This window comes from Peromyscus californicus, unplaced genomic scaffold (genome assembly GCF_007827085.1).
Source record: "Peromyscus californicus insignis strain IS unplaced genomic scaffold, ASM782708v3 Scaffold_4__1_contigs__length_199733344, whole genome shotgun sequence".
NCBI classification, from domain to species: domain Eukaryota; kingdom Metazoa; phylum Chordata; class Mammalia; order Rodentia; family Cricetidae; genus Peromyscus; species Peromyscus californicus.
Window position 1 is genome coordinate 16,189,889 of NW_026294562.1, and position 26,793 is coordinate 16,216,681.

The window sequence follows — 26,793 nt, forward strand, 5'->3', positions numbered from 1 at the left end:
ACTGCCTGAAGGTTGGGAGGCTTCTCCCTATGGAAAAGTGTTTCTTCCACAGACTGTCCAGGATGCCCCACCCCCACCCACGCCGTGGCCTCTGCCCCTACGGGTAGGGGGCACTGGAGGAGTCGGCTTCCTGTTCTCCACCTCCCAAACCCTCAACGGAGAGCTGTTTCCAGGGGGCGGAGGGTGGGGGTGGGTGGTTAGAAGGCTCCAGGGCTGGAAGGAGAAAGTGGGGGGATGGGAAGTGTCTCAACTGGTGCGTCAGAGCCTGCAAGAGGAAAGGATGGCCTTCGTAGTCCCCCCCCCCCCCCATTCAAACCTAGTGGTCATTCCACAGCCCCTGTGTCCCTTGCAAAACACGGATCACAGGCCCTCAGGCGGGGGAGGGTGGGGACCCTACTTAATTAACCCTTTTAGCTCTAGTCCCAACTGGTTTAGCAGGCAAGGTCTGGTTAATTTAGAGAGGGGATGATGAGTCGAGGGCTTGCTCTGAGCATTAGGATCGTGCTTCCTTTCCCCACCCTGCTGCGGGTGGAGCGCGCAGCACAGGGGCTGTGGAATAAGGCTAGGGTCTCGGCAGAGAGCACCGGCAGGGGTCAGTGCCCCATCCCTCCCGGGGGTGGAGACAGGGCTACACCTCACTGCCCACCCAGGCTCCGCCTCCCGCAAGCCCCGCTCCCGCTCCCGCTCCGCCACGCTCCCAACCCCGCGCACCCGGAGGAGGACGGACGCCGAGCGTGAGGCTTCGTCTCCTCCCGCACCCCAGCGCCCGCCCGCCCGCCCGCCCTCGCCGGGGTCTCGGCCGCCGTCTCGTTTTTTAAGAGCTGCGTCACATGCATGCCGTTCCCGGGGACGCTCCCTGCCCCTCGCCGCGCGGCGCACGCACGTCGTCGCTCGCGGCGCGCTCGCCCGGGTCACTTTGACACGGCTGTCCCCTCCCACTAGCAGGACAATTAGCATATTAATAAAGCCCGGCCCAGCCCGACGAGGGCCGGAGAGCCGGCGCCGGCGAGAGGGAGAGGACGCGCGAGCGGGAGCGAGCGCGAGGGCGGCGACGGCGAGGGCGGCGGGAGCGCACAGACACGCACACGCACACGCGCACACACGGACACACACTCCGGGGACGCACACCCGCGCGTACACACGCAGAAGCAGCTCGCCTTCCTGCCTGGCTTCCTTCCTGTCTGCTCCGCGCCTGACAGGCCCCTCGCTGCAGGCAGGGGCCGTCCGCACCGGGCAGAGGCCGGGCCGGGCCGGCGGCGAGGGCATCGGGGGCCGCGGGCGGCGGCAGCGGCTCATGCCCGGCCTGTCCCTGCGAGGGGCGGGCACCGTGACTCGGCTGGGCCCCCAGCGGCGGGCGATGTGAAGATGTCAGTGGGCTGTGCCTGTCCTGGTGAGTGGATCTCGAGCCCGCCCGGCCCCTCCCTCCCTGTCGGCTCCCTCACCCCGGGTTTGGTGATAATTTGTTTGTGGGGGGCGTCGAAGGCATGGTGGGGTCGAGGGCGGTATAGAGTTAGCGGGGCCTCAGTCGGGGGAGGGTTTTCTCATCTGTATAAATGCGCTGCAGCCAGAGGCACGGGGAGGGGGTGCTGAGGATGGCTTGTATTTTTTTTTTTTTAAAGGGGGGAAGGCTAACTGGGGAGGGATGGGGGCACTGAAATTCCCAGAATTCCAGGGTGTTAGCCAATCAGAAGTGACTTTGGACTTTTGACCCCCCCCCTCAGGTCATCGTAGAGTTGTGATTGGATGGTTTGGGTTCCCCCCTTCCCTGCTGCCTATTGCCTCTTACATATTTTGTGACATTCCCCCCCCCTCGGGCTGTTTCTGAGGATGCTGTTTGGGGGAGGAGTTGATTGGGGCCCATCTTGCCCCCCTCTAACTTTTCCTGTCGGTTGCCAGGGAAGGTTGGCCCTCCTAAGGGACTGAAAGGACTCCTAGGGGGTGTCAGATAATTGGGCCCTTGGGTCAGCCATCTCCCTTCGTGGGAGGGGAAATGTATCGATTCTAGGTAGGCTATGAAGTTAAGTGGTTTTCAGAGTTGAGTTAGGGGGAGCAACGCTTGACCCCCGAAGTTAAAACTGGAGGACCCACATTCAAATCACAACCTCCCCCAAACGCATCAGATCATGCCAGGCAACACCTGTGTTGAGTGTTTTCTCATAGGGTCGGGGTGTAGCTAGCTCGACAAGTGCTAGGAGGAAAAAGTAGAGCCATGTGACAGGAGAATATAGTCTGTCCCCTTCCTTGTAACTCTGGGTTCTCAAATTGGCCTTCCTTCCAGGAGGGAGTCAGCTTTCTCTCGGAAGTCAGTGGTCAGTGTCCTGGGTCTCGTCTGGTCTGGACCCCTTGCCCCTTTAGATGTCTTGTATTTTGAGAAGCCTCTACTTCATAACTAGGACTCCCCCCCCCCCCAACACTCACAAACACACACTCCCCCAAGGGAAGCTGCCAGTGCAGAAACTTCCTTGGAAATCATGTGACCCTAGCCCAGTTGGACTGGGTTGGGCACACACTTCAAGTGCCCGCTGAGGCTGACATTTTAGGGGCCTAGGGCCCAGGAGTAGGGCTAGGAGAGCCTGAGGATCCTGGAATATCTGGGTGTGGGAACTCCTGGCTCCTGCTGCAGAGGGTGGAGAAGAGGGAAGAGCTCGCCAAGCTGGAATCCTGCCTAGCCTCACATCCATCCCACAAATTTGATGTGTATGTTTGTGTGTGTATTTTCTCATTTGCAATTGGCCAATGCTAGGCAAGGGGTAGTTAGTTCATGCTCTCAGCCCTCCCTTGGGACTTTTCCCTCCAACATCATGCTTGAGAGCCCAAAGTAAGGTAAGGCTCCAAACAAGCTAGTAGGCTGAAACTTAAAAGATTTCCCCCCAAGACAGGGTTTCTCTGGGTAACAGCCCTGACTGACTGGGCGCTACAGAGCTCGAACTCAGATCCACCTGCCTCTGCCTCCCGAGTGCTGGGACTAAAGGTGTGTGCTACCACCACTTGGCTGAAACTTAAGTTTTTATTCTTAGTTCCTACAAAAACAGTAGGTAGGGTTTGTATACGGAGAGGTGGTCAGCCTGGGGGAGGATGGGAGGTTGGTCCTGGAATTGGGGCAGAGTACCTGTGTCAGTGGGAGGACAGTTCCTCCTCAGAGTCATTGTGACTAGCATGGAGACAGGAAGAGGACCCATGCCCGGGGATGTGTATGTGCATTTTCAGTCAGTGCCCCCAAACTCACATTCTTGGTGTCTGGTGGCTGGGGTGAGAGAGAAGGAGCAAAAGATGGCCAAGGGGAGAGGGTCTTTCTCTTGACTGTGAAGACGTCTGATGGACTGATGTCACAGTGAGTGGATGGTCGTGAGACTCAAGAGAGCCCCGTGGGAGGGGCTTAAAGAGAGGCCTTGGAGTGGAGAATGGGAGGAGTTGGGGTAGGAGAGGGGACCAGGCTTGCATGTGTGGGTGAGGAGAGTATATGCTTCATTCAACCAAGGGCATTCTGGCTGCATATAGCAGTTCAGGCCTGAGGACCACCATCACCCTGAGCAGCCCTGGGGCCTAGGCGCCCTGGCTGCCTGCCTGCCTGCCTGCCTGAGTCTCTCCTTTGTGCTCTGCTGTCTCTGGGCTCCTCCTCCCCCAGCCCGACAGAGAGACAGCACATGCCCCACACATGTGACTGAGGGAAGCCAGAGCACACACAGCCTCACAAATGCACATGCGTTAACACCACAAGATACACATGTACACACCCCTCCGGCCCTCTTGGTGCTCCTGGGGTGGAGAACAGCTTGGGCTAAATTACCAGAGGCAGGTACAAGCCTTGCTCAGGAGCATCTCCCTGGGCAGGATGCTAAGGGGCTAAGGCCTGTCTGGGGCAGCATGTGGCTCAGAAGGGTTAAGGCAGGGAGAAGTAGGGGGAGGGGAGGAGGCAGCAGTGGTGGCGGCTGGGAGCCAGGAGAGGAGGATGGCAGAGCGCCAGGCCAACGGGAGGCCGGGCACAGACAAAGGAATGGGGGCAGGCACACTGGAGGCCTGGGTCAGGGGCCCGGGCAGGGGGCAGTGCTGGTACCTCATACTGTGGGCTGCCTTTCTTTGGAGCCCCCACCTCCAGGAGGACTGTAGGCTTCTCTCCCTCATCACCTTTGTCATTCTGTGCTGCCCCCCACGTCCCCCATGCACCAGCTTTTAGGGCCTTCTGACACAGACTTGCTGCCTTTGGCGGGACCTTTCCTGCCCTGTGCGCTGGGGGGAACTGGATCAGAGCAGGAGTGGACTCGCTACAGCAAAGGAGCCAAGAGCCTTTTGAGTGATAGGTCGGAGTCTTGGTACATCTTGGTGCCTAAGGGCCCCTCACAGTGAGAGGGGAGGCCCCTTGTGGCTCCTGTCTGACCAGGCAGTTCTGAGCTCTGGGCTGGGGGCAAAAGCCAGAGCATGCACTCCTCCCCCACCCCTATGTGGACAGTCATTTGAAGCCTGGAGGGGGAAGGGAATGGGGCTAGAAAGGACTGCCTTGCTCCAGGACTGGGTTTATATCAAGTAGAGTTAAAAGTCCAGGTTTCCAACCTCAAGCCCCCTTGGCTCACTTGTTCTGGTGGAATTTGTGGATTTGATCCCCTGTACGAATGTCCATGTGTGTCTGTGTGCACACTTCAGGCGATGCCTATCAACATGCTTTGGAAAGTTGATTTGGTTCTTTGCTGAGGCTGTTTTTGAACTCCTCGATCCTTCTTCCTGCCTCTGCCTTCTGAGTGTTGGGATTATGGGTGTGTTCCACCAGGCCCACATGCCCCATGTATGGATGTATCTGTTGTTTTTTTTTTTTTTGGTTTTTTTTTTCGAGACAAGGTTTCTCTGTGTAGCTTTGCACCTTTCCTGTAACTCACTTGGTAGCCCAGGTTGGCCTCGAACTCACAGAGATCCGCCTGGCTCTGCCTCCTGAGTGCTGGGATTAAAGGCGTGCGCCACCACCGCCCGGCCGGATGTATCTGTTTTAAGGCAGGGTCTCACTATGTAGCCCTGTCTGGCCTGGAACTTGTTATTTAGACCAGGCTGGTCTTGAACTCACAGAGATCTGCCTACCTCTGCTTCCAAGTGCTGGAATTAAAGGCGTGCGCCACCACATCCAGAACCATGTATTTATTTTTGAAGTAGTCTCTCCGTGTGGCTGAGCCTGGCCATGGGACTCTATGTATCCCAGACCGTCCTCAGACTTGTTGAAATCCCTACTTCAGCTTCCCAAGTTCTGGGATCACAGGTGTGTTCCACTCTGTCCAGATCACTTTCGAAAGTTGAAAGGCACGAACGACAGGCATTGTTCTGTTGGTAGTGGAAGAGTGTTTCTTATTTCAGAATCAGGATCTAAATCTTCAAGCTGAAAGCCACGTCTTTTATCCTAGTGGTAGGCTGGATATTGCAGGTTCTGGATAAATGGCATAGATTTCAATGTTTGTGGAAGCTGGGGTACAGCATATGAGCAAGGTATGATAGAGAACGGAGTACAGGTTCCCGGGAGGATGGGCTTTGCAGAGAGTCGATGCATAAAATTGACCAGGATATTCATGTTACAGTGTGTTCCGGATTTAGCAAGTAATAACACAGTTTTGGTGTGTATGTTGGGGCCAGGATTCATGCATGGTCCCAGCCCCCCATAAATGGAGGTCAGGGTCTAACTCAGGCTTTGTGTTTGTCCAGGCTATGAGTGTATTTAGGGTTTAAGGAGTGTGTATCAGATACTGATTTACATGAAGGTGAGAGGTGTAATTTATGTGTGGAGCGTGTTTACAGAGCTAGGTGCAATATTATCATTTTCTTGCTGGCCTTGGATTGTTTGTGAATATCGTTGGGGGAAGAAGGGCAGTACAGGACACCCTCCAGATGCAGGGAATGAAAGTAGCTGCTCCTTTCTGAGTGTGCCTGTGCGTGTTTCCTGTGGAAGTAGGAGGGCCTGGGCCACCACCAAAGTTTCTGAAGTATCTCTTCCCCTAGGAAAGCCCTTTTCAGATGAAGCATTTTCCCAAAACCAAATGCCTTTATTAAGACCTGGGGTAGTGGGAAGGCTTCAACAGCCCCTCTTAAGGACCATTGGATAGGCAAGTTTGCCTTGCTTACCCTGACAACGCCCCAACGCCTCTTTCCCTAGCATCCACGTGGTTTCAGGGGTGGTGTCCCGGAAGGGTGTTCTGTAAAGGGGATCTATCTAATCCAGGACGTGGAACTTGGCTGGGTTTGGGAAGCCTGGACTGTCCATTTCTCTCTAGTATTTGCACGCTGAACTCAGAATGTGGGTCCGTCAAAATAAAAAAACTCAAACCCCCCCCCCCCCACCACCACCACCACCACAGCCTCCTCCCACCCAGCCGCTCTTGGATTTCTCCAGAGGAGCCCAAGAGTGGCAGTGCAGGCTGGCCTTTAACCTGAGAGGTCTGTGGGAGGTTTGGCTGGCTGGGTGAAGACCCTAGGAGTCTGCAAAGGCCAGCACCGCCCTTCACCCCAGCCTGTGGCTCTGGAGGCTGCGTTTCGCCGCCGGCCTCCCTCGGCCTCCTCTCGGCCCAGGTCTCCCCTGGCCCAGTCCGTTCAGTCCCCAGGCTCCAGGTCTCAATCTCTTTTGTTTTTCTCAGCAGTCCCTCCTCCCTCCCTCCCTCCTCCCTCCTCCCTCCTCCCTCCGCTCTTCCTCCTCGCTGGCGGGGAGGGGGCGGGGCCGGCGGGGCAGCTCCACCCTCCGCCCGCCCTGGGGCCTCCTTCGGAGAGAGGCTCGGAGAGCGGGCGGGCGGGCGGGGAGGAGAGGGAGGAGGAGGGAGAGAAAGGGAGAAAGGAAGGAGCAGGCGGGCGCTGCGTGTGTCTGAGTGTGCCAGTGTGAGTGAGTGTGAGTGCCGGGCCCTGCCTCTCCCGCCTCCCCAGCAGAGGGGCCCGGTGGCCGCGGGCGGGCTGCTTGGAGGCAGAGGCAGCGAGAGGCGGCGGCGGGCAGAGCCGAGGAGGAGGAGGAGGAGAGAGGAAAGAGCCGAGCAGCCATTGTTGAGGGAAACCTTGCAAACAAAGAAGGCTCCGGACTCCCCGCGGCCCCCCGCCCCCCAGGCCGGCCCCCCGGCCCCCGGTCCCCGGCCCAGTGGCCATTGTAACTTTCCCCCCGGGCTGTGGACGCCGCGGGGCGGGCGGAGGCTGTGCATGCGAGTCTTTGTGCGGCCTGCGGAGTGGAGCTCCCCGCCAGACCGGCCGGTCCCACTCGGGACATGAGCTGCTGAAGTTGGCTCCACCTAAGTCCTCACCCTTGCCCGGCTCCCCGAGGGCTTCCAGGCGCTCCCCGCACCTTCCCCGACCCCCTCAGTTCTCCCAGGTAAGTCTGAGTACCTTGAAAGCTTGTCGGGGTGGGCAAAAGGCCCTCTGTCTAGCCCAGGCCTGGTATGCTGACTCGGGGAGAAGTGTCCCGGCTCCCAGCGTGGGGGCTGCGAGCCTGCTGACCTATGGTCAGCCCCGAAAGGGAGGAGGCCTGCCTTCAGGTCAGTCTGGTTACCATGGAAATGCCCAGCTGGAGGTACCTTCTCGGCCTCGGGACGTTGCTTCCAACCTGAGCAAACTTTGCTAGTTCTGAGCTCTTCCTTTCAACCCCCTTCCCCAAAGCTTCCAGATTGTTGAGGGGCAGGTGTTGACTCCAGGGCTGAATGACACGTTTCCTTCCTCACTCCCACCCCCACCTCGGTCCCTGTATTCCTCCTCGTCTGGACAGGCAGCAGCAGGGACAGATGGTCAGGGTGATGGCCCTCCCCTCCTCATTCCCAGCCCCTTGTGCTGGGGCTACTGGGAGTTGCTATGGCTGTCCCAGTAGCTGAGAGATGCTGGATTTGTTTGAGTCCATTCACTGGAGATGTAAATAGAGGCCACAGAGTTTGGCCTTTAGCTCCCCAGAACTTTTAGACTCGCCCCAAACCATACTAGTGAGGAGCTCAGCTGTCTTGCTTTCCTCCTCTTCAAGTTCTTGAGCTGATAAATTTCTTCAGGAGGCCAGAAATTCACTGGGGCAGAGGTAGCTCTGCTTTTTAGGAAAAGAGGAGACGAGGGCCAGTTCTGAGAAACCAGACTCTTGGATTCATTGCCTCGGGCTGGCCTTTGGTGGCCTACATGAGTTCCAACTTTCTGTGCGGCTTTAGTCTACTTGTCTGTGGAGTGGAGCGTCTTAGAGGCTGAGTAGAGACTGTCATTGCCTGAAACACAGGGTCAGTCCAGGACTAGTGTGAAAGTAATGTGGGCAGTGCTTAGAGTGTGTGGACCTGGTCCTGTGAGAGAGAGCTCCTGCAGAAGATGAGGGCTTTTTGTGGGCACCCTCATACTGCCTGGGGCTGCTGGGTTCCAGCCCTCCGTAGGCGTGTTGAGGCGAGCTGAAGGTGGAAGCCTGCTAGGCAGGATGAGGCACACGCGTGTGCAGGCACACACAAGCTCTGACTCTTGGCACCTTTAGAGATTGTAGTCTGGGCCCCTCTGGGACCCCCCCCCCCTTGCCCACATTGTAATATGGGGCCCCTGGGGAGAAAATTAAGTGGCACATGTTGGCACAGGGTCTTCCTTTGTCTCTTCGCCCCCCCAGGAGCAAAATAAATTTTATGTCTAAATTAAGGGACAGGGCTCGGATATAGCCAATGCAGGTAGCCTTCTGGGTGCAGTCAAGTTTTAGGGGCCAAGGAAGTGAGAACAACCGGACTAGAACCTTTGAGACCATGCCTCAGTTTCCCCTCTTTTCTGGTGGGGAGGGGAAGAATAGAGTTGCCTGGGTAACTGGCTCCTATCCAAGTATGAATTTAGCTGTGGCAGTCAGAAACTAGTATGCAGGGAAGTATATACATGCTGCTTCACGAAGTGGAGGAGGGGGCACCCCTGCACATGCCCATATGTACAACAGAGACCCCTTTCTAGTTAGTGTCTGTCCCTGGAATGGAGGCTCTTTATCATTTGTGAGTAGAATGTACTAGAGGCCCATCTGCCTCCCTCCCACCTCAAGGCTCAAAAAGGGCTAGACTTTGAGTTTCTGGTCTGGAAACAATGCTCTACCCATTGTAGGTGTGGGTATGGGGGCTGGGCTGATAAGGGAGTGGCTGTTGGTGGGGGAGGCCAAAAGCTCAACTGTTTATCTGGTGGGCCGCACCCAACAGGCACACCAGCCCCCCTTATCTTTCTATCCCTTACCCTCCTGAGACCCTGCAGGGTGGAGGAAGAGCAGAGAATTCCCTAATTCCCTCTGTCTTCCTCCACCTTGGTCACCAGGGCACACAGTGAAGGGTCAAAGGATGGAAATAGAATAGAATGGGAATTAGAATATCTAGGTGCAGATCTCACCTTTGATGGTTACTAATGGTATGCTCTTGGTAAGTTCCTTCCTCAGTTGCCACATCTTAAAAATGGGAATGTTACTGTCAATTCCACTGCCTCACAAAATTGAATGAAACCATGCAGATAAAAAGGACGTTTGCAAAATTGTCATGTTTTGATCTTTTTTCTGTGATACTGGCTTTTCTTCCTTGCTTCGCTTCATCCTTCATTAGTCTTCAGCAGAAAAAAAAAAGATCTTGAGGATAGACTAGGATTAGGGTCAATACTCCTTGCTTGCTTCTTTCTTTGTAGTTTTATTGTATTTTTAATTATGGGGGAGGGGACATGGGAGGGTGCACACAATTGCAGGTACCCACAGAAGCAAGAAGAGGGTGTTATGTCCCCAGGAGCTGGGGTTCCAGGAGGTTGTGAGCAGCCCAGTGTGCTGGGAACCAAACTCAGGTCCTCTGGAAGAGTGAGTACTCCATGCTCCCACTCCCGAGCCAGCTCTCCAGCCCTACTCCCGTTCCTTAAATAAGATGGGAGCTAGATTTTGAAGGGGTGGTAGGTGGTCCTTAGACTAGTCTCTAGGTCACCACTCTTTTGTAACCAGACTGGAGACAACAGAAGACCAGCCTCTTACCCATGTGGTCTAGCAGGCTTCCAGCGGAGCTCCCAAGAAGCTTAGGGGACTGTGCCATTCTCTCCTAGGTTGTTCCTCAAAGTCATTCAAGCTGTACTCGCCGAAGGAGCCCCCGAACGGCAACGCCTTCCCTCCCTTTCATCCCGGCACCATGCTGGATCGGGATGTGGGGTGAGTCGCCTTCCTCCTTCCTAACCCTCATCAGAGGCTGACTTGCCTGGAGAGGGAAGGGACTGGCCTCTCCCTTCTCCAGTGATTGCTGTCTTCCACCCTGATTCTCATAGTCTCTTCCCTTACACAGCCCGACTCCTATGTACCCACCTACATACCTGGAGCCTGGGATAGGGTAAGTGGAATCAGCCAGTCGGGAAGCTTCCCTCTGCATGCACCTAAGCAGAAGTGGGGTCGATAGGTCGAGTCTGCTCCTGACCTCACCTCTTCCCTTCCCCAGGAGGCATACACCATATGGTAACCAAACCGACTATAGAATATTTGAGCTTAACAAACGGCTACAGAACTGGACAGAGGTATGGCCAAGGAAATAGAGACTAGGAGGGGGAGGTCCAGGTGAGCACCCTACGGCATGTTTTATTGTACACACCTACTCATTTCTGGGTTCTTCAGGAGTGTGACAATCTCTGGTGGGATGCTTTCACGACTGAGTTCTTTGAGGATGATGCCATGTTGACCATCACTTTCTGCTTGGAGGATGGACCAAAGAGATACAGTGAGTGGCCTCTGTGAGAATATTACACTTTCGCTGTACTCCGTTGAGTCTAGAAGTGTTAAGAGGTCTGCCTTGATCCTTTTTCAAGTAACTCTGTCCTGAAAAAATTGTTCTGTCTCTATAGCCATTGGCCGGACCCTGATCCCACGATACTTCCGCAGCATTTTTGAGGGGGGTGCTACGGAGCTGTATTATGTACTTAAGCACCCCAAGGAGGCATTCCACAGCAACTTTGTGTCCCTCGACTGTGACCAGGGCAGCATGGTGACCCAGCACGGCAAACCCATGTTCACCCAGGTCAGCAAACCGACAGGATATGGAACACCAAGGGCACCTGGCTTTGATTTCCTCTTTCCCAACATGTACTACAGCTATTCCCCAAGGAGGCATAATGGGAAGTGGCCGAATGAGAAGGGAGGGCAGGCATAGCATTCAGCAGATATTTACTTGGTTTATTCATATCAGTTTTCTGGGCCCCGAGGTATACGGTGAACGAGAGCCTGACCTCATAGAGCTTGTAGCAGATGGGTTTTTCTCTGGCTACTTGGGAAAAGGACGAGGATCTGTTAAGCTTTCCTACTATGTGTGTGTAAGTATTTGTGAGTGTGTAAAGGCCAGGTATGACAGGTATATGGGGAGGGGGCGTGCTGCAACAGTTATGCACCCAGATACTTGCACAGGTAGCAGAAGTCTATGCAGGGGGAGAGTCATGAGTCAAGGGGAGAGCTGTAACAGGCACGTTTTTGTGTATGTGGGGAAGAGGGCAGGGGTATGACGAGCCTATCCCCAGGTGTGTGTGGAGGGCCGGTTGTACCTGGAGTTCATGTTTGACGACATGATGCGGATAAAGACTTGGCACTTCAGTATCCGGCAGCACCGAGAACTCATCCCCAGGAGCATCCTGGCCATGCACGTGAGTTGTGAGCAGGACCTAAGATAAGGGGAAGGCTAGCAGCAGTGGGGTTGAGCAGGCTGTGCCGTTTCCTGACCGAACTTAGTAGGGAGGGGAGATGGGTTTAATACTAGCCCCTTTCTCAGTATGTCACATGCCCAGGTGAGCGGATACAACCAGATTCCAATGTTCTTTCTCCGTCTCCAGGCCCAGGACCCCCAGATGCTGGATCAGCTCTCCAAAAACATCACCCGGTGTGGGCTTTCAAATTCCACTCTCAACTACCTCCGAGTGAGTGTGATCATGCCATTTCTGCCCAGCCTCTCTTGTTAGAGCTGCAGGTCTCTCCCCTAACAATCGAATCCATCCTCTGGTCTACCCCCAGCTCTGTGTGATACTCGAGCCCATGCAGGAACTCATGTCCCGCCACAAGACCTACAGCCTCAGCCCCCGAGACTGCCTCAAGACCTGCCTTTTCCAGAAGTGGCAGCGCATGGTAGCACCTCCTGGTGAGTGCCTTGGCGCTGCCCTCACCAGGCTCTGGCGGGATACCGGGAGGCTGTGTCTTTTATCTCTGTGAAGTTCCCTGAGGAGTGGGAATGCAGAATAGGGGTCCAGGGCCCTCTCCCACCTGAGCGTCCTTTCCCTGGCACAGCGGAACCTGCGCGGCAGCAGCCCAGCAAACGGCGGAAACGGAAGATGTCGGGGGGTAGCACCATGAGCTCGGGGGGTGGCAACACCAACAACAGCAACAGCAAGAAGAAGAGCCCGGCCAGCACCTTCGCGCTCTCCAGCCAGGTACCTGTAAGCATCTCAGCTTTCTTCTCTTCTGGGCTGCCCCCTGTCTGACCTGAGCTGACCCGCAGGCATAGAAGCCAGGACAGTTTTCCCCATGTACGCTAGAGCCAACATGGGCTGACTCCTTTCACTGATGAGAGAATCCTGGTGTCCAGGCACATACATGCATGGTTGTGATCACACAAACTCAGCCATAGGTACATAGAGCATGGGACAGGATCAGCTGGGAGAAGAATATACACATGTTCGGAGCAGATAGCGTGAGGCACACACCATCAGAATACACTCACACTGATGGACGGATATGCAGGCCTGAATGTTGCATAGGTAGAATACATGCACATTTGTGAACATACACATTTTGATCTGCTCACTCTCTTACATGTGGACAGAAGTTTAGGAGGCCCCTAAAACCAGAGGGAGATGGATTAGGGAACTAGGGGAGTAAAATGGTACTTCTTTCTAGAATCCAGTGGGTAGGGGCCAAAAGCTGTGATGCTCCGGCATCCCTTAGTGGGAAGGACTCCAGGAGCTGAGGGTGTCTGGAGTTGGGCTTTTAAACTTGGGTATGAAGAGGGGGTGAGGTGTTGAGCTTCTGGGGAGGGTATGGGGGCTCTGGGGATATCTGCCGCCCTGGGTTGGGCGAGCCCCTGCCCCGATTATGTTTGGGGACCTCCGCCACTCTCAGGATGTGATGGTGGTGGGGGAGCCCACCCTGATGGGCGGGGAGTTCGGGGACGAGGACGAGAGGCTCATCACTCGGCTGGAGAACACGCAGTTTGACGCGGCCAACGGCATTGACGACGAGGACAGCTTTAACAACTCCCCTGCACTGGGCGCCAACAGCCCCTGGAACAGCAAGCCTCCCTCCAGCCAAGAGAGCAAATCGGAGAACCCCACGTCACAGGCCTCCCAGTGAAGGCCCTGCCGTGGCCACCCAGTGCTCTGCCTGCCCCACCCCTCGAGGCCCCAGGGAGCAGAAGATGGAATAAGAGACTGAGCATCTGAAATGGGCAACCTCCATCCACCCACTTCAGGGAGGAACTGGACTCACTGGGGCAGGTGCCAAGATTTGCCCCCCAGTTGCCCTGGGCTGGGCCTGGCCCCTGCAGAGCCTTTTGGGGGAAGGGGGTACTCATGTGGATGCCTCTGTGGACCCTGGGCCTCTGAGAAATGTCCTGACCCTCCTCTCCCCAGGGCGTTTGCCCCCATTCTCACCCCAGGTTCTGGGTGTCCCACCTCCTGATTTGCCCCTCTGAGCCTGGTGTTTATACCCACAGCCCTTAGGGGCTTAAAGTTACGGGCTTGGTCGGACGCCTTTCCCCTAAGTGGCTGTTAATAGAGGGTAAAATTCTGGGCTCTTCCCTTCTGCCACTTACCCAGCTCCAAGTTTTTAAAAAAAATAATATTATTAAAAATGTAAATTAAAAAAAAAGTCACTCATGTTCCCCATTCCCCTGTTGCAAATCCAGCTACCTCCCTCCTTCCGGCTGATGGAGGGCCTAGGGCCCAGGTGGGGGTGAGAGTTGGGGCAGGGGAGTATGCCTACCACTTTATACAGTTTGAGAAGCTTCAGACCAAGGAGACACGTTGCCATCTCCCTTCTCTTCCCCTGGGGTGACTGGAGTGGGGGGCAGCATGCCATCGCTTAGGGTTGGGATCATTGATGACCACATCTTCTGACAACCCCCTGTTGGATGTCTCCCCAGGCTCCGGGGCTCTCGCCTGGCCTCTTAGTGCTCGGAGTCCCTCTAGCCCCATCCCACCACGGTGTGTATTTTTACAGTCCTGCCAGAGCAGCTGTCTTGGATGGGTGGGGAGGACAGAGGGAAGGGGCCGCTTAGTTGTCACTGTGCTTTCTTGTCTCGATGTGTCAGGAATAGGGTGAGAGGACCTTATCCACTTGATTCCAGAACCCTCCTCTCCCAGCCCCTCAAACTGTATTTAGTCCTAACCTCTCTTTCACTGAAGGAAAGGAGCTTATGCCCACCAGGGAGAACAGGCCTCTGTCCTCCCCCAAGCTGAGGTAGACATTCCTCTCCCTGTGTCCCCTCCCTCATAGAAGGGAGGGGGGCAGTCAGTATCCTCAGCTCCATTTCCTGGTTGGAGCATGTGGTCAGGGTGAGGAGAGGCCAAGAGCAGGGTTCTGTGGTTCTATGGCTCATGGCTCTGCTGCCTTTTTCTGTGGCCAGTCCCAGAGTGTATGGGTGCCTCCTCTCCCTGTTCTCCCTTTTGGATTATGGGGTCCCTTGTGCCCTGCTTCCTCCAAGCCAGCCACTTTTGGGAGGATGCTGTCAGGAGCCAAAGGAAAGGGTGAGGAAGGTGGAAGTCCCATCCCTACTGTGATGATTTTTTCTTTCCTATTTTTTCTTTTTTTCTTTTTCTTTTTTTCTTTTTCTTTTTCTTTTCTATTTTTGGCCATTTGAGTCATGTATGGTACCAATCAATAAAGAGACTTTTTGGTTTGAGAGTGTCCTGGTTAGTCATTGGTGCAAAGTTGTCAGGCATGGTGGCATACGTCTTTAGTCCCAGCACTCAGAGACAAAAGGATCTCTGAGTTCAAAACCAGCCTGGTCTGTATAGTGAGTTCCCCTTGTCCGAAAAACAAAATCCCCCAGTTCAAGACAGGCTTTCTCGGGAGTCTCCTCACATTTTTCTCAGTGGAGCTGTTCTTCTGAGTCATGCCTGTCTTTCACTCCAGGTCCCAATCTTTCTTCCTAGGTACCCTATCCTAGCCCCAATATCTTAGGTGGTATCTTTTCTCACAGACACCCCCACTCCCAACTGCTGCCCCTTAACTCTAGTTGTTACAAGGTTCCTGTGCTCTGAAGCAGGGCTCCTGGGAGAGTCTTGGGTGAAAATGTTGGTTGGAAGGCTTTTGGGGAAGGGGTCCTTGGAGGAACTTGGGTTGCAGGACCTTGGGGGCAGTTAGAATGTCTGTGACACTCTTTGCTGTTTTCTGGGACATTGCTTTAAAAAAAAAAACAAAAACAAAAACAAAAAACCAACAGAGCCCATCCCCCCCATCCCAGATGAGGCCTCAGACCCCTGATGAGGGATTAAGAGAGGGGCAGAATTATATTTGTCTTATGCCAGCTTTGTTAGGGGCTCCTAAGTTCCATAGGGAGATAGAAACAGGACCCCTTCAGGTTTCTTTCCAGTTAGTTACTAACTTCCCTACCATTGACCCTACTGTGGGTTGGAGCTTGGGTCTTAGCACCTTCTCCTACCTAGTGTCTCCTGTTTGATCCTAACAGGAAGTCACAGACCCTTCCCCTACTGAGCTCTGTAGATCTTCAGTTAACCCTGATAGACCTGTGCTTCTGTCTCACAGGAAGATAACAGAAGAACTAGCTGACTGACACCCCCCCTCCCCCTCCACAGTTACCTGCCCCGTTGACCGCTTAGGGCTGTGCTCACACATGGACACGGACACACAGACACAGAGGCTTCACATGGCCTGACAAGGACATTGGCCAGCCACTTTCTCATTTGGAGTCCTATGTAGTACCTGCAGATGGTTTATGTCTGGTGCAGAGTGCACATCTGGCCGTTTTTGCCTGAATGTGTACCAGTGTGTTTATGCATATGACTGCTGAACTGAGGAGGTCCTGGTGTGTGTATAAATGTCTGTAAAGTAGTATATTAATGTGTATGTGGACATGTGTATAGATGTTTATGTATCGTTTGGAGAATTCATTCAGCTAGTATTGAGTCCTCTTAGCTACCAGGCCCAATTCTAGGCACCAGGAGTAGAACTAAAGGAGGCAAAGAAGACATGACATTTGGGTGTGCATGGAGGCTCTAAGTATAAAATGAGAATGTGTTGATATTGAATGCATGGCTTAGCAATGAGGTTGTGTTATTGGGTCCTGGGACAGTAGTTGTAAGACTGAATTGAACATTTGCATTGTGTGCGTGTGTGTGTGCGTGCGTGCGTGCGTGTGTGAAAGAAAGCTAGCCAGGTGCAGACCGTGACCTGCTCTGCCCTGCTGGGGCAAACGGGGTGGGCCCAAGAGAGAGGAACTCACTATTTGAACTTGGGAAACAGTTGTCAGCTGTTTCCTCTGGAGCCCTAGATCTGACTCCGCATTGTCCCCCAGCAGCCCCTGTGAGGAAGGCCCCTGGTGAAAGCATTTTCCCAGGTCAAGGAAGGGAGAGTCCCTCCAAGGCTCTCACGCCCTCTATTAAAGCTACAGGTGTGGCTTAGACCCAGGCTCCGGCCTGCTGCCGCAGAGCTTGTCTCAGTCTCTTCCAGCTGTGAACCCGACCCCAACAACCCACTGCCCTTAGCTCCTTTCCCACAGTTCCTGGCCTGGATACGTCAAACCGGAGCTCTAACCCCTTTCTGCAGACCCATCTAGTCTTTCACAACCTACAGCACCCCTAAGCTAGGTTGACCTTCACCTTCTTTTCAAAGGGAAGAGGAGGGCTGGAAAGATGGCTCAACAGTAAAGAACATTTTCTGCTCTGAGAGGGTCAGCGTTCACTTCCCAGCACCGACATGGCTCCTTAGAACCACCAGTGAACTCCAGTTCCAAAGGTTCTGGTGCTCCCTTCTGACTCCAAGGCCTCCAGGCATGTATGCAGTGCACGTAACAGAAATGTAGGCAAAGACCTACACACATAAAATATAAATGTTTAAAAAAGGAGGACCCTCGCCTTTAATCCTAGCACTCGGGAGGCAGAGGCAGGCGGATCTCTGTGAGTTCGAGGCCAGCCTGCTCTACAGAGTGAGTTCCAGGACAGGCTCAAAAGCCACACAGAGAAACCCTGTCTCGAAAAACCAAAGAAAATAAATAGATAAATAGATAAATAAATACAGGTGGACCCTGGCCAGCCAGCCTACACCCTATAGCCGGGAGGGGGGACGGTTAGGAGATGAGGGGTCAAAGGTGGTGTGTTCTGGATCAGGCTTAAGGGAAGGCAACCCCAAATGGGACTTTCAACAGTATTCGGGATGCTGAGAGGACTGAATTCATGGCTATTAAAAAACAAGGAGTTTTGAGTCGGTGGCCCTCTAGTTACCAGCCAGATTTCAAAGATGTCGCCTTTGTCCTTGCTAGCCCTGACTTCCAAGAACTCAGTGTTACAGTTATCTACTGACGTCATCGATGTGGCCCATCATCCCAAGAGGCCCATCTCGGGGGGGCTTCTCTCCACCCCACTCTCCTGTCTTCCATGAAACCTACAGAGAAGTGGATAGATCATACATTGCATTGCTCAGCCTGGGAAGAGCAGGATACTCAGAACAGAGATGGCCACACCTCCAGGTTCATCTCCAGCCTACGAAATGAGCTTTTGAAATGTATGTGTTTATTCTGAGATGGTCTCGCATATCCTAGGATGGCCGGAAATTATGTAGTTGAAGATAACCTTGAACTTCTGATCTTCCTGCCTTTACCAGCCAAATACTGGGATAACAAGTCTGTACCCCCGCACCTAGTTTATCCCATGCTGGAGACTGAATATGGAGCTTTCTACATGCCAGGCCAGCACTGACCTGTATCCTGACTCACTGCTTTAAGATTGGATCTCACTGCAGAGCCCTGGCTGGCAGAGAACTTAATATGTAAACCAGGCTGGCCTTGAACTTGTGGTGATCCTCCTGCCTCTGGTTTCCATATACTATGAGTATAGGTGTGCACCACTATGCTTGGTCATTTTTATTTCTCTGTTGTATTTGTATGAGTGTGTGGTTTATGTATGTATTTGCATATGTGTGTGTCTAGTGTGCATGGAGACCAGAGGTTGACATCTGGTGTGACCTGGTGTTTTTTGGTTTTTCGAGACAGGGTTTCTCTCCGAGTAGTTTTGGTACCTGTCCTGGGTCTCGCTCTGTAGACCAGACTGGTCTCAAACTCACAGAGATCCGCCTTGTGATTAAAGGCGTGTGCCACCACTGCCTGGCTGCCCGGCTTGTCTTTTTTTTTTTTTCTTCTGGAACTCAGGACTAAACTCAGGACCTTGCACTTGCTATCGAGCACTGTAACACTGAGCTATTCTCGACCCCTCCACCTTATTTTTGAGGCTGGGTCTCACTGAACCTGTGGTTTACTGACTTGGCTAGGCTGGTTGTCGAGTGAATGCCAGGGCTCCATTTGCTGCTGTCTGCCTGTCGCTGGGATTACAGACTCTCTTAGTTACTGGTTTCGTTCCTGTGACGGAATGCCAACAGAAGCAATTAAGGGAGGAAGGATTGATTGCGGCTCACAAGTTCAAGGCTACAGTCCACCACTGTGGGAAAGTCAGGTCAGAGAGCTCTGGGCAGCTGGTCACATTGTAGCCAGAGTGAAACAGAGCAATGCATATGTGTCCTTTTTCTCTTCACTTACACAGTCCAGGGTTCCAACCAAGTAATGGCACTGCCCACAATGGGTGCGTCTTCCCACCTCAGTGCCATCAAGACGGTACCCAACAGGCATGCCCAGAGGCCTGTCGCCTAGGTGATTATAGACTCTGCAAGTTGACAATTAACACTAGCCATCACAGCTGGCTACACAACATGCCTGATGTGGGCCTGGGACTCTCCCGGGTGTGGGGCCGGTTTAGGCTTAACCTGTTAGGCTGCCACCATGGGGTTCTGTTGAGACTGTTCTTTCCCTCAGTGCAGTTGAAGCACCATCCACTATTTACTTCCTGCCGGCCATAACTATCCTTGGATGTCCCCTTCCTCTGCCCCGCATCCTCTCCTCATCTCTGATCTCTCAAGGAGGAGCCACCTCTGGTCTCCTCAGGAGATCACACTCTAAGCTGGTACTCCTCCGCACATCAACTCGCTCTGTGGTTGAACTGTCTTCTTCCTTCTTTCTCAAAACAGGATCTGTGTAGCTGAGACTGGCCTGGAACTCATTCAGTAGTCCAGCCACGCCTCAAACTCAATGCTTTCCCTCCTGAGTTTCCTGAGTGCTGGGATTGGAATTGTACAGTTCATTAGTAAGAACTTAAAGGCGTGCACCACCATGCCTGGCTGCATATCCAGCTTTAAAACGTTTTTTTATTAGCCGGTCAGTGGTGGCACACACCTTTAATCTCAGCACTCGGGAGGTAGAGGCAGGTGGATCTCTGTGAGTTCAAGGCCAACCTGGGCTATGGAGAGTTCCAGGACAGGCTCCAAAGCTACACAGAGAAACCCTGTCTCGGAAAAACAACAACAAAAACAACAACAACATTTTATTTAGTTAGGTTGGGGTAGGGCGCCCACCTGGTACAGTGCACCTGCAGAGGTCAGAAGACATAGGAGTCCATTCTCTCTCTCCTTCCACCAGTTCTGGGGACTGAATTCAAGGACCCTTATCTGTTGAGATGTCCACCTCTCTCTCTCTCTCTCTCTCTCTCTCTCTCTCTCTCTCTCTCTCTCTCTCTCTCTCTCTCTCCTCTGTCCCTCTCTTTAAGTTTTTTTTGAGACAGAATTTCACCTTGTAGTCCAGCTTGGCCTGGAACTCACTGTTCATTATGTAGCCCAGGCTGGCTTTGAGCTCATGGTGATCTTGCCTCAGCCTTCTGAATGGCTGGAATGACTGACGTGTGTCACTATGCCTGACTTATACTGCTCCTCTAAATCTGTCCTTCAGGCACAGAGGGATTGTTTGATTATAACAGAGTCTCAGATAGACCCGGCTGGCCTCCCAACTCATTATATTTGGAGGTTGACCTTGAACTCCTGATCTTGATGTTTCTCTTTCCTGACTGAACGTTGGGACTGATGTTACTGTGTACCACCATTGGTTTTGATGTTGTTTGTTTAATTATGTTTCTCCACTGTGTGTGGGGTGGGTGCATATGACCACTCACCCTCACCCCCACCACACACACACAGGTGCATTCATGGAGGTCGGAACCTGTGGGAGCTGGCTCTCTTATTCCACTGTAGGTCCTGGGGACTTAATGAAGTCATCAGGCTTGGCAGCAAGCATCTTTACCCAGCAAGCCTGCCCTCTTTTCTGTTTTTGTTGTTGTTCTCAAGACTAAGATTTCACTATGTAGCCTAGGCTGACCTCAAATTTTTGGACTGCTTCCAACCTCAGACCCCCTGAGATTATAGACATGGTTTCACATAAGGGTTTAACTTTCCTTTGTCTAGAACTTTCTCTCTGGGCCTCTTCTCCCAGCACTTGGGTCCACCTAGATTGGACCCCCAGTTCTGGGTATCCTGACCCCAGAATTGTGACACTGGCTTACCCAGTCTCATTTCTGTCCCTTCTCAGAATGGATCATTTCCATCAAACTTTCCCATACTCTTGCGGTATCCTGTGTATGGATAGGTGCCCATCAGAAAAATCCAGCCCAACCTGTTGAGTGAGGTAGACAGCCTGCAGAACTGAAGGGTGGGGCACGCAGGCGTCTTTTGTTGTCATATTTTATCCAGACTCTGATCAACATGTGGATTGTTCTTCATGGGCATCAAAGCTCGGCCTGGAATCCTTGGCTGAGCTGGATTAAGAATCAGTAGTCAGGGCTGGAGAGATGGGCCAGTGGTTGAATGTATATTATTCCGGAAGGACCCAAGTTCAATTTCTGCACCCACATCAGGCAGCTCATAACTGCCTGTAGCTCCAGCTCCAGCTCCAGGGGATCTGCCTCCTGTGGCTTCCACAGATACCCATACACATGTGACACACACAAACACGTGGTTAAAAATAAAATACTTAATGAAGTGTTCTGCCTGCGTGTCTGTCTGCACACCAGAAGAGGGCACCAGATCTCATTGTAGATGATTGTGAGCCACCATGTGGGTGCTGGGAATTGAACTCAGCACCTCTGGAAGAGCAGCCAGTGCTCTTAACCTCCAAGCCATCTCTCCAGCCCTAAAATAACACTTTAAAAAGGAAGAAAAATAGTAGTCAAGAAGGGTCTGGCCAGCCGTTGGGATGCTGAGGCAGGATGATTGCTACAAGTTCAAAGCCAGTCTGGAATACAGAGCAAGAGACTGCTAAGGAACAAAAATGGCCAGGTGGTGGCAGTACACACCTTTTGTTGTTGTTGTTGTTGTTGTTGTTGTTGTTATTTTCGAGACAAGGTTTCTCTGTGTAACAATCCTGGCTGTCCTGGATCTCACTCTGTAGACCAGGCTGGCCTCAGACTCACTGAGATCCGCCTGCCTCTGTCTCCTAAGTACAGGAATCAAAGATGTACATCGCCACTGCCCCCTGGCAGCACACACCTCTTTTTTTTTTTTTTGGTACCTCTGTCTCTACATATGTCTGCAGGCCAGATGAGGGCATCAGATCCTATTATAGATGGTTGTGAGCCACCATGTGGGTGCTGGAAATTGAACTCAGGACCTCTGGAAGAGCACTCCGTGCTCTTAACTACCGAGCCATCTCTCCAGCCCAAGCAGCACACACCTTTAATCACAGCACTTGGGAGGCAGAGGCAGGTGGATCTCTGAGTTCGAGGCCAGCCAAGACAGAGAAACCATGTCTTGTAAAACAAAACAAACAACAACGAAAACAAAAATGTGCCAACTGTAGTGATGAACTCCTTCAATCCCAGCCTGGTCTGTTTAGCAAGCTCCAGAATAGCCAAAGATCCTGACTCAAAAAAACAAAACATAATCAAAAACCCAAACAAACAAGCAACCCCCCCCCCCCCCCCGAGTTTGGTGGCACACAGCTGTCATCCTAGCGCTTAGGAGGGAGAGGCAGAAAGATCAGGCACTGGGGCTGGAGAGATGGCTCCCTTGCTGTCACAGCCCCTGTGACTCCAGATCTAGGGATCCAGTGCCCTCTTCTGCTCTTCAAGGGCACCAGCATGCATGTGGTGCACATATATACATGCAAGCACTCATACTTACACATAAAATAAAAATAAATAAATCTTTGAGTAAAAAAAAAAAACTAACAAAGCTCAGTGGTTCCGGGGCTGGGGGGCTGCTCTGTAAGTCTAAGAGCTTGAGTTCAGATTCCTTCGGCCAGTGTAGAAGCCCCAGGCAGAAACAGGTAAATACCTAAGCTCAATGGCCAGCCAGTCTGATTAGTAAGTGCCAGGTTCAGTGAGAGACCCTTAATAAAAAGAAAAAAAAAAAAAAGGGGGTGGTGTGACAAGATGCCTAGTTGGCATCTGAGTTGGATTCTTGGGATCCACATGATTGGAGGTGAGAACCAGCTCCTATAGATTGTCCTTGACCTCCACTCAAGGGACATTTCCCCACATACAGACCCAAAAAGTAAATGTCAAAAAATGTAAATATATATAAAATAAGGTGGAGAACAACAGAGTAAGATACCCAACATGTACTCTGGCCTCCACACATTCATGTACACACACACTACATACACAAGGAAAGAAAGACAGAAGAGGAAGATATATTAGACTTTCAAAGTTATCTTCAGTTACATAATGAATCTAAAGCCAGCCTGAGCTACAAGAGACTTGGTCTCAGTAAACCCAACCACCCAACCTCCAACCCCCGCCAAATGTGGCAAAACAAAAATAAAAACCAAGCAGGGACTGAATAAGGTTGGCTCTAATTGTGATGGGTTGGGAAAAGGCTGGGGGTGACCAGTCCAAAGCATGTACAGTAAAATACAATTGAAAGCTTGAATCTGTCATTAGTAACTTGTTTGGAATAGCCAGTGCATGGGTGGGAGGCACAGTCAATAAATTTGAGCCATGCTTCAATCAGAATGGATCTCTCTCTCTCTCTCTCTCTCTCTCTCTCTCTCTCTCTCTCTCTCTCTCTCTCTCTCTTTTTTTGGTTTTTCGAGACAGGGTTTCTCTGTGTAGGCTTTGCGCCTTTCCTGGAACTCACTTGGTAGCCCAGGCTGGCCTTGAACTCACAGAGATCCGCCTGGCTCTGCCTCCCGAGTGCTGGGATTAAAGGCCTGCGCCACCACCGCCGGCTACTCTCTCTCTTTCTGTGGCACATGTAAACTGGGGCCAGTACAGCTGTGTGTACTCAGTAAAGGAAATCCTGCTCTAAATTGCAGGCAGAGTACAGGGAGGCAGGAACTCAGTGGCGTGGGTTTACTGATTAAAGTATTACTCACATGGGGGGTAGCGAACCATTTCTCTAATGCCAGCACTTTGGGGTAGAGGCAGATGGGTCTGTGAACTCAAGACCAGCCTGTCTTACATTTAAATTCCAGGCCATCAGTGCTATGTAGTGAGAGCCTGTCTCAAAAACCAAAAACAAGCATTAGTTATAATGTGGACCCCAAAAGCAAGTCAACTGCATACCAGTACTTAACCATTGAAGTGTCTCCAAATGAAGGAAAAGGGATTAATTGGACTTACTGAGTGGATAATTTAAGGGATTCCTACAGTCAATTTTGGCAATATTAAATTATTCTATAAGCACTCACTTTAAAACCTCAGCTCTTCCTACAATACAATCTATTTTGTTATTTCTTTGTTGTTGTTGTTTTGAGACAGAATTTCTCTATATAACAGCTCTGGGTGTCCTGAAACTCACTCTGAGTTCAGAGTGGCCTCGAACTCACAGAGATCCACCTGCCTCTGCCTCCCGAGTGCTGGGATTAAAGGCATGCGCCACCACCGCCCGGCCTTTTTCTTTTTTTAATATTTATTTTGTGTGTGTATGGATGCTTTGTCTGCATGTATATCTGTTTACCACGTGTGTACCTGATGCTTGTGGAAGTCAGAAGGTGGCATTGGATCCCCTGAAACTAGAGTTACAGGTGGTTGTGAGCAGCTATGTGGATGCTGGGAATTGAACCTTGGTCCTCTGCAAGAGCATCCAGTGCTCTTAACTGAACCATGTCTCCAGCCCCCCAAATAAATTTTTAAAATACTTTTTTGGGGGGTCTGGAGAGATGGCTCAATGGTTAAGAGCACTGACTGCTCTTCTAGAGCTTTTTTTTGTTGTTGAGATAGCCCTATCTGGCCTGGAACTTGTGATGTAATCAGACTGGCCTCAGACTCACAGCCTGCCTCTGCCTCCTGCTGGGATTAAAGGATTAAATGTGAGAGCACCACCTAGCCCTGCCTAGTGTGTGTGTGTGTGTGTGTATGTGTGTGTGTGTGTGTGTGTGTTGTGTGTTGTGTGTTGTGTGTGTTGTGACAGGCACAAATTTGTGCCCACAGAGGCTAGAAGATGGCCCATTCCCTCATCTTTTTTTTTTTTTGGTTTCTCGAGACAGGGTTTCTCTGTGTAGCTTTGCACCTGGAATTAACTCTGTTAATTCCAGGCCAGCCTGGTCTATATAATGACTTTCTTTTTTTTTTTTAACTTTTAAATTTTTTTAAAATTTTTCGAGACAAGGTTTCTTTGTGCCTTTCCTGGAACTCACTCTATAGAGCAGGCTGGCCTCGAACTCACAGAGATCCACCTGCCTTTGCCTCAAGAGTGCTGGGATTAAAGGCATGGGCCACCACCGCCCGGCTATAATGTCTTTCAAGACAGAGCTACATAGTGAGACCCTTTCTCAACACCCCCCCCCCAAAAAAAAGGAATTTACAGTTTTCAAATAAAGTCCTCCAAATTTGCTCTCTCTTCAAACTCGAAAGTGTCTTTGAAAGGTCGATACTACCTCACAGGCTCAGGTTGGCAAGCACACCCAGGGGCATGAAACCAGTAGGTAGTGAAGGCAAGAGCTCTGAGGCTGGGGGTTAGCTCAGTAGAACCTGCTACTAGTATACATGAGGTCCTGTATTCAAGTCCTAGTACCAGACAACAGCTAAAATATTATCCAGTGAATCTCCAGGAACACCCCTGACAATTTAAAATGCAGTACAAACAGGGACAGGGAGAAGAGGAAAGTTGTCCAAAGACGCCCAGGATTATGGGCACACCCTGCCCGCAAGAACAGCATTGCTCTGGGCTGAAATTAAAACCAGGCCCTGCTCCTTATTTATTCCTTTATAAATGCAATTAATTCTTTTTAGTGGCTCTCTTTCTCTGTGTATGACAGTGTGTGGTGGTCCATGCATACTTGTTTGTGTGTGGAGATCAGAGGACAACTTTGTGGTTCAGTTCTCTTCTGCCACCTTAGTGTGGGTTCCAGGCACTGAACTCAGGTCATCAGGCTTATACAGTAAGCACATTTATCCTCTGAGCCCCCCGGTCCTTCCCGCTGTCAATTCCAGAATCTATGCTCAGTTGCTTTTCTTTTCTCTTTTTCTTTCTCTTCTAGCCTCTCTTTTCTTTTCTTTCTCTCCTTTCTTTTCCTTCTCCTTCCTTCCTTCCTTCCTTCCTTCCTTCCTTCCTTCCTTCCTTCCTTCCTTCCTTCCTTCCTTTTTTCCTTTCTTTTTGATACAGGGTTTCTCTGTGTAGCTGTGGCTGTTCTGGAACTCACTCTGTAACCAGGCTGGCCTCGAACTCACAGAGATCCACCTGCCTCTGCCTCCCGAGTGCTGGGACTAAAGGTGTGCGCCACCACCGCCCAACTTTCTCTCTTTTTCTTGAAAGGTCTAATGTAGCCCAGGATGGCCTTTAACTCCTGATCCTCCTTGCCTTCTCCATCTCCAGAGGGGGCTGGTGTTATAGATACGCACTACCATCCCGGTGTTTCTTTCATTCAGTTTAGTTTTATTATTTTTAATTGTGGATGTGGGGGTGTGCACACGAGTGACGGTGCTTGTGGAGGCCAGAGGCATTGACTCCCCCTGGGGCTGCAATTACAGGCAGTTCAAGCTTTGGGATGTGGGTGCTGGAAGCCAAACTCAGGTCCTTTGCAGAAGCATTGTGTTCCTAACCACTGAGCCGCCCCTACAGCCTCCCTTTTTGCTTCTTTGTTCAGATTATCGCCATTGCTTCCTTTTCAGTTGCTACAGGCTTTTTATTTGTTTGTTGTTTTGGTTTTTTTGGTTTTTGGGGGGGTGTTTTTGAGACAGGGTTTCTCTGTGTAGATTTGGAACCTTTCCTGGAACTCACTCTGTAGCCCAGGCTGGCCTCAAACTCACAGAGATCCGCCTGCCTCTGCCTCCCAAGTGCTGGGGTTAAAGGTGTGAGCCACCATTACCCAGCTCTCTCTCTCTCTCTCTCTCTCTCTCTCTCTCTCTCTCTCTCTCTCTCTCTCTCTAATATATATATATATATATTTGAGAAGAGGTCTCACTATGTAGCTCTGAATGCCATGGAACTCACTATGTACCCAGGCTGGCCTGGAACTCAGAGAGATCTGCCTGCCTCTCAGTAGTGCTGGGATTAAAGGAGTGTATCGCCACACCCCAGCTTCTACAAGCTTTGAAGAAGGTTCTTCAGAGCATGGAGACCTTGCCCTTTAGGGATCAATTGATCCCAAAGCCTCAGATCCTGGAGAGCATTGTCTAGACCCTGGGCAAGTACAGGAGCCCTGTCTGCAAGTTCAAGTTCACAGCCTAAAGCTTAGCCACATCCTAACCCTGGTAAGGGACCCCATCAGACTCTCAGCTCTTTATTGTAAAAGTGGCCTGAAAAGACAGCTTTTTTTCCAAGACGAGGAGGGACAGTCAAGCAAGGAGGCCTCTTCACTCTTGTGCAGTGCATTAGTTGACTAGAGCTGACATAAC

At 51.9% G+C, this 26,793-nt stretch overlaps 1 protein-coding gene across 5 annotated transcripts in view; it reads left to right on the forward strand.

Annotated features, from left to right (window-relative positions):
* Window positions 1-969: 969 nt before the first annotated feature.
* Window positions 970-26,793, forward strand: part of Ldb1 (LIM domain binding 1) — a 30,376-nt gene continuing 4,552 nt past the window's right edge. Inside the window, exons 1-11 of one of the 5 annotated variants that reach the window (XM_052762328.1) lie at window positions 970-1,390; window positions 9,991-10,093; window positions 10,224-10,268; window positions 10,374-10,449; window positions 10,547-10,649; window positions 10,774-10,946; window positions 11,440-11,562; window positions 11,749-11,832; window positions 11,927-12,050; window positions 12,197-12,339; window positions 13,028-14,809. In XM_052762328.1, the coding sequence (XP_052618288.1) occupies window positions 1,366-1,390; window positions 9,991-10,093; window positions 10,224-10,268; window positions 10,374-10,449; window positions 10,547-10,649; window positions 10,774-10,946; window positions 11,440-11,562; window positions 11,749-11,832; window positions 11,927-12,050; window positions 12,197-12,339; window positions 13,028-13,258 (1,230 nt within the window). In that variant the 5' untranslated portion in view covers window positions 970-1,365 and the 3' untranslated portion in view covers window positions 13,259-14,809. Of the gene's footprint in view, window positions 1,391-7,203; window positions 7,316-9,990; window positions 10,094-10,223; window positions 10,269-10,373; window positions 10,450-10,546; window positions 10,650-10,773; window positions 10,947-11,439; window positions 11,563-11,748; window positions 11,833-11,926; window positions 12,051-12,196; window positions 12,346-13,027; window positions 14,810-26,793 lie in introns of those variants that run through there. The other 4 variants (XM_052762327.1, XM_052762324.1, XM_052762325.1 and 1 more) reach the window with 4 other exon arrangements.